Source organism: Tigriopus californicus, chromosome 8 (assembly GCF_007210705.1).
Source record: "Tigriopus californicus strain San Diego chromosome 8, Tcal_SD_v2.1, whole genome shotgun sequence".
Lineage (NCBI taxonomy): Eukaryota > Metazoa > Arthropoda > Copepoda > Harpacticoida > Harpacticidae > Tigriopus > Tigriopus californicus.
Window position 1 is genome coordinate 9,302,899 of NC_081447.1, and position 6,494 is coordinate 9,309,392.

The following is a 6,494-nucleotide window of genomic DNA, read 5'->3' on the forward strand; positions in this document are numbered from 1 at the left end:
CGGCTTTTTTGACTTTAACCTGCACAGCTCCATTGTTTGTTGGCTAAGCATGACTGCGCAAGAAACGATGCTATTACGCTTAATTGGGCTAATTAACGAGATAAATTCGCAACTCAAACTCTTCTCTGGCCTCCTTTCCTTAGGTTTCTTTGCTCTCTGCCTTTTGTCAAGTCTCCAATTGTGACCGTTCCACCCATTCGATTCATAACAACGGGTCTTTGACGCGACGCAGACGGGAACGAATCGACTCTTAGTCACTATCGTAGCCTATCTACATAGAGATTGGTAGGTGGTTTGTTGGCTTGGTGAGCTAGCTAGGCCTATGGATAAATGAATGAGTGAATGAACGTGAGACAAGTACGAGTTAATTTTTGCTTGGCGCATACTTTATTTTTCTTTCATCGTGGTGAAGCGAGACTAGGCAACATACAACTTAAGGCTAATGATGATGATGATAATAATGGTAATAATGAGTGTTATTACTGTTTTGCTCCAGGCTCTCTTTTCTAGCATAATCATTTAAGGCAGACACTAAAAGTATTTGGATTTTAAATATTACATGTACAGGGCTTCCCATCGAATGGACATTCGAGGGGAGATTACGAAGCCATGTGAATCGTGGAATGTGTTTGAAGATTCGGAGATGCATCATCATTGGGGTCGAGATCGTTCATAATAAATGTGGCTAACCTTATCGAAAAAGATCAGAATCATCTTAATTGTATCATTGGAATCAGGAGTGACGATGATGAAAAGTTTGCTCAAGTGCACACAGATGTGCTTGGAGCGAGATATTCTGTACATGAAGACGATCCGGGGACAAACACTAATCATGAAGAATCGGTCATATTTACAAAAGGGATAGAAGGAGGAAATGAAATAGTAAGTGCATTCATCATGGTGTAGTCGCTTCTGGATAGAGCGTATGGGTGCTTGTGTGTATGATGTGTGTGTGCAAGCGTGATGAGATCGAAAGGGGGGGGATGTGTGTGTTTGTGGAGGGAGTTGGGAAGAAATCCAATCAATCAGACCCTTGCATGGCCAGCTTCTGAATGGCATTCATGAGGTTGGCCCGCTTCTTCAATTGATCCGGCTTCTTGTTGATGTCTTCGGGGGGCGACATCGAGGCCGATGCCAGTTTGGCCTTGGCGGCTTTAACAATGTGGGCCTGCTCTTCGGGCGAAGTGGAGCGCCGCTCACCGGAGGCTGATGACGAATTGGACCGGGACTTGTTCTCAGAATCCGACTCACTGCCATCGTCGTTGCCAGACGAGACGCCCGAGTCATGTTTACGGCGATGTCGAAGCATCGAGTGCTTCAGAGAAAATCGTCTCGAGCAAATATCACAAGAGAAGGGTCGATCCCCCGTGTGCGTGCGCACGTGACGACGCAGATCTTCGGCCGACCAAAATTTGCGCAGACAAAACAGACAAATCACTTTGCGATTCACGTAATCCGGGAACTTGCCTCGAAGTTGATCGAAGTTGTCCTCGTGGTGGTTGTGGTGGTTGTTATCGTCAGCCGAGCCGGCCTGACCGCCCGCCAAGGCTTGGGCTGCTGGGTGTGGCAGAGCCTCCTGGCTGAGCTCAAACACACCTTTGGCCTCCAAGGCCAAATGCTCTTTGGGATGAGTGCTTTTCAGATGATCGATGGCAGCCTGACGGTCTTGGAAGCTGCCTTCGCAAAGATGACACTTAAACGGACTGTCACTCGAGATGGATTCTTTGCTCGAGTTGTGGTCGTCACCGCCACCGCTGGTTTTATTGAGGTTGCCCTCCAAGTGCAGGTCCTCGACATTGGATGAGATATTGAATTGCTTATCATTGTTGTTGTTTCCATGTTTTCTAATCAGATGTCGATCACAGTTCGACTTGGTGGTGAAGAGCAAAGGACATTCCTCGCACTTGAAGGGCCGAGCTCCTGTGTGGGTCAAAATGTGTCGATTGAGGGAGGATGACCACGGGAAGATACGATCGCAATAGGGGCATGGGAGTTTGTGGGGGGCATTCGAGTAGGCACTACGTTTCTCGCCTGACATTTCGCAATCAGAACCCGAGGATTCGTTGGCCACTTGGCCTTCTTCTTCTTCTTCCTCCTCGTGTTCGTCGTGTTCGTCGACTTCGACTTCGTCTCTCTCATCACTATCATTCCGAAGAGAGCTTTGCACCAAAGGGTTGTCAATAGTTCTAGGAATGGTAGCTTCATCATCCGTACCATCTACATCAATTTTCTCCTCGTTATCACTTTCTTGTACGGGCCCTTCTCCCTCCTCCTGCTCTTCGTCTTCTTCTTCTTCCTCGTCGTCGTCGTCTTCATCTTCCTCTTCATCCACCACTCGATTATCCACGTCCGAGTCCTTGAGTCCGTTCGTCTCTTTGAACTTTTCCCAGGCCTCCTGGTGCTGTTGCTTCAGATGGCGTTCCATATTGGACCGGAGAGTGAAGCGAGATTGGCAAATCTCACAACCATATGGTTTCTCCGTTCGATACCTGCGCTGTTTGCTCTTCTTCATGAGCACACCATTTTTGATTACCATTTTATAATCGCTCTCGTTGTTGGCCATCACTTTGGGATTGACATGATTGGTAGGATTGTCTTTGACCAACATGGGAGGGAACAGACCCTTGGGATCAGGTGTGGCCACCTTGGGGATGAATTTAGCATACGGATGGTTGAGGTCTGTGGGGGCTGGACTGACGGGCATATGGGCCCCTTGAGGCCCTTGAGCCCCTCCACCTTGCATTTGGGCTAGATATTGCCAGAGAGCGGCCTGTTCTTTGCTGGCTGTGGCTGCCGCCACGAGGGCCTGCTGTCGCTTGACCATCTCTTGTTGGGCCAATAAGTAGGAAGGCAGGTCAAAGGGCCGAGCCATGCGGGCCTGGTTGGCTTGGGCCATTTGAGCAGCGGCCATTTGTTGAAACAAGAACAGGGGTTGCATTGGCGAAGGAACGGGGCTCATGGGGAAACCGGGGGAAAGTGCCTCGTGCCCATTCAGTTTATGGGCGGGATTGTCAAATCCATACAGTTTGTTGTGGCTGGGCTTTTCCTCGGCCAGAGTAGACATGCTATAGTCTAATGGGATCTCAGTCTTTTCTCCGTCGAGTTTACGTCCCCTGTGGAAGTCTTTGGTGGCAGCTTTTTCTTCATTCAGATTTCTATAGAGGTTTTGATGGTAGGGAGCGAAGAGGCCCGATTTGGCGGCCACTTTCTTCACGGCCTCGACTCTAGGAGCTTTGGCCGGCGAGGCCTCGTCACCGGTGAGTTTGCTATCATCATCCACTTCATGAATGGCAATCGAATCGCGAATTTCATTCCTATTGTTCTTGCCATGCTTGTTCTTGACGTGTCGCTCGCAATTGGCTTTGGTTGTGAACCCGAAGTTGCACTCTTTGCATTCGAACGGCTTCTCGCCCGTATGAGCCCGCATATGTCGCGTCAGCGTGCCCTTGTCGTGGCTGGAATAGGTACATTGGGCTACGTTGCACTCGTAGGGCGCTTTGTCCATATGCTCCTTGTTGTGGCCTTTCAAAGCTCTGAGATTGGGATAGGTGGCTGGGCAGATGCGGCAAGGAAATTCGCCCTTTAATTTCATTTCTCGCAGGAGGCCCTCGCTTTCATCATAGTTGTTTTCGCAAGAGTCCGTCACGGACGTCTGATCGTGGGAGCGAGGAGTGTGTTCACGGGTAGGAAAGGCATCAGGCACGAAAGGCAGGTCGTCGGCGGGCTTGGGGGTGAGAGCTTTGATTGGGGAGAGGTCCATCACTTCCTCTTCTTTGGTTTCAGGCTTGCCAGAATTTGATTGGGTCGGGCTGACATCGCTGCCGGTGCTCATCTCGCTTACCTCTGGGTTTCTGAATAGGGTGGGAAAACTGGCCACCGAGCTCTTGTGTTGGAGGTGCTTATGGAGGGCGAAGGCGTAATAGTTGGGGAATTCGATATCGCACTCTTCACACTTGACAATGTCCATGGGTTTGGGTCGCTGAATGGGGAGACAGAAGTCGTAGGATTTGGGAGAGATCTGGTCATAGGGCATCTTGGGCTGATCCAAACTGATTTTGCGCTTTCGGCCGGGTCTCTTGGGACCCAAACTGCCCCCACTGCTATTGTCGGATTCGTGTGAATCTCGACTGCCATGCGTGCGTTTGTGACGGTGCATGTTTCCATTGGTAGTGAAGGTCTGTCCGCAAAGCTCGCAGGAAAACGGTCGCTCGCCGGAATGAACCAGCATGTGTCGATCCAACGAGCTAAAGGACGAAAGCATCTTGTTGCAGATGCAACAATAATACACCTTGGCTTGCCCGGTGGGGTCGTTGGGATCTGGATGAGGCTTGACCTCGTTGTGGGCCCGAATGTGGGCGGTGTACTCCCTTTGAGAGCCTAAGGTTTCCTTGCAGATCTTGCAATGGAATTCCCCGTTCGAGTTCCCGGACCTGGCTTGCCTCAAGTCCTCCTCCTCGCTGAGCGTAGGGGATCGCGGTTCCATGGACCGGGAATGTCCCCCTCCCAAGTGACCGTTTAAGAAAGGACCTGCGAGAGGAAACGAATCGTTCAGCTCGGTGTTTTCCGTGTCCTTTACCGTAGAAGCCATGATATTATCCCACAACTTACTCATGATAGAGGATGCATAATTGGACAGGCTATTCATGGTGGGCGGGATCGGGAGGTTACCGGCTTGCGGACTCACAATCTGCATATCTGTGAACAAAAAGGGAGAAAAGCATGCATTAGTTATCATTTTTCTCGGAAAATGTGCTCGAGCACTCTTCGCCGTGACACACTTCTTCACTAGCTTTTCGGCTCATTTTAAGATGGTGGTCGTCATGGCGTCGACGAGTACTGGACTTCAAAGTGGATACACGTTTCCACCTAACACCACCCGTAACTTCGACATTCTACCCCAGGTAATTCAATCAAATGAAAGAAGACGGAGGAAACCGGGCCTCTCTCTCTCTCTCTCTCTCTCTCTACTGTATGTGTATGTAGTACATATGTATGTACTCACTGAGGTGTGTATGATTCTACGACACGTAGTGAGAAACGACGTACTTTGTTCGATTAGTGCCAAGGGGGAGAGAGAAAGAGGTCCCAAAAGTGCACATTGCGTATTCATCATGATTCTCAGCTCTGGCACGAACGATCTTGCTACACCCACTCCCCCACATGAATTGCACACTCCCCACTCCAGCACGCAGTGGATCCCTTCCGATGGTCTCTATTTTCAGTCCACTAGCCTTGCTCCGGCGTCTTCTCCTCCCCAAGTTTCTCTTATTCAAATACCAAAGTCGTAAAGGAAATCCGGTCAGATTTCTTTTCCGACAAGTTCGACATCATCTACGGGAACTTACACAATCGGTCGACACATTCCGAGTTGATCACCATGTACAGTACTACCCACTTTGGGGTAATCTCGTTCGTACGTGGACAATCACTTCACAAGCTCGGTTAGGTTCGTCAAAGTGCCTTTTGTTTTGATTCTTCAAATCTCCATAATTCCACAACTCCAAATTTGCCGATAGGTTGGAATGAGAGCATTTGCTCGAAAATAGTTGATCCTCTAGCTGACTACTTATGTAGGTGGTGCTGGCTTACTGCATACAATGAGTACAATGAGTGGGATTCGCCAAAGTAGCGCGTATGAAAACGAGCATAGCCACCGCCAACCTCTTTTTCTCAATTGTTTGTATTCCCTCGTGGTGGTTTGTCCCAATTTCCGATTTGAATGCCTTTGGCCACCTTCTTCCTTTTTTTTCTCAATTGGCAAGGAAGTCCTCCTCTAATTCTTGATAAATTATCACCTCTTCAAAAGGGTGAGGTCTGCCCCAGGCCAGAAGACAATGGTTACCTTAGATTGATAGCTTGGCCGGTACGGCAAGCACGGTCGCCCATAAATATGCGTCGCCCTAATAACGACCATCATTACGGCCATCAAAATACGGCAAAGAAAGATGTTCAACCCGGGCGGTCGTTATTGTTCTACGGCTAATACAATACAAAGCGTCCGGATGACTTCCCCTGGACATTCCCTCACCTCTCGCACCTCAGCTTGAGTATGAACTGTGGTACGGATGTATGAATGTGAGTGAGTGTGTGTGAATTCGCGGAGCCAGATTTGGCCAAAATGTGTCGAAAGTGGTGGTCGGTGAAGGGCCCCTTCAGGGATTACGAAGACGTAGGGAAGAGCAAGGGGCAGGAGGGAAAAGAAAATCTGACACGGCTATGAACATCTTCCAAGACCACGACAACGACGACAACGACGACGACGGAGCCATCAGGCAGTCAGAAGGAAGCCCTTTAGTAAATGGACAATGCACATTGCACATTGGGAAGAATTCGAGAGATGAGGATGTGACAATCATTGTTTGTAGAGAGTTTGAGTCAACCTGGCCGCGTTCACCTCCCCATGGAATTGCTCCTTGGGTCGGTTGTCGACCACGGCCACGATGCCAACAAAGTCGGAGGAGAACAAGTTGTTGTTGTTGTTGTTGTTGTTGTTG

The 6,494-nt window shown here is 49.4% G+C and overlaps 1 protein-coding gene across 2 annotated transcripts; it reads right to left on the reverse strand.

The window, feature by feature from the left end:
* Positions 1-358: 358 nt before the first annotated feature.
* Positions 359-5,564, reverse strand: LOC131884849 (ras-responsive element-binding protein 1-like). Of its 2 annotated transcripts, none has more exons than XM_059232741.1 (3): positions 5,346-5,564; positions 4,609-4,695; positions 359-4,527 (listed from the first exon to the last, which is right to left on the reverse strand). In XM_059232741.1, exons 1-3 carry the CDS (start codon positions 5,377-5,379, stop codon positions 1,022-1,024), a joined length of 3,627 nt encoding a protein of 1,208 aa, XP_059088724.1. In that variant the 5' UTR covers positions 5,380-5,564; the 3' UTR covers positions 359-1,021. The 2 variants fall into 2 exon arrangements, with proteins under 2 accessions (XP_059088724.1, XP_059088725.1); XM_059232742.1 differs by having other exon boundaries at positions 5,157-5,564.
* Between the last annotated feature and the right edge of the window lie 930 nt (positions 5,565-6,494).

What these genes read in the sequence shown, in the direction of transcription:
- LOC131884849 (XM_059232741.1), bottom strand. Translation starts at nt 5,379, where the DNA reads ATGGTGATCAACTCGGAATGTGTCGACCGATTGT. An exon ending in GGAATGTGTCGACCGATTGT is followed by an intron (nt 4,696 to 5,345) that starts GTAAGTTCCCGT and finishes TTTTGTTCACAG; the next exon opens with ATATGCAGATTGTGAGTCCG. An exon ending in TTATGCATCCTCTATCATGA is followed by an intron (nt 4,528 to 4,608) that starts GTAAGTTGTGGG and finishes TTCCTCTCGCAG; the next exon opens with GTCCTTTCTTAAACGGTCAC.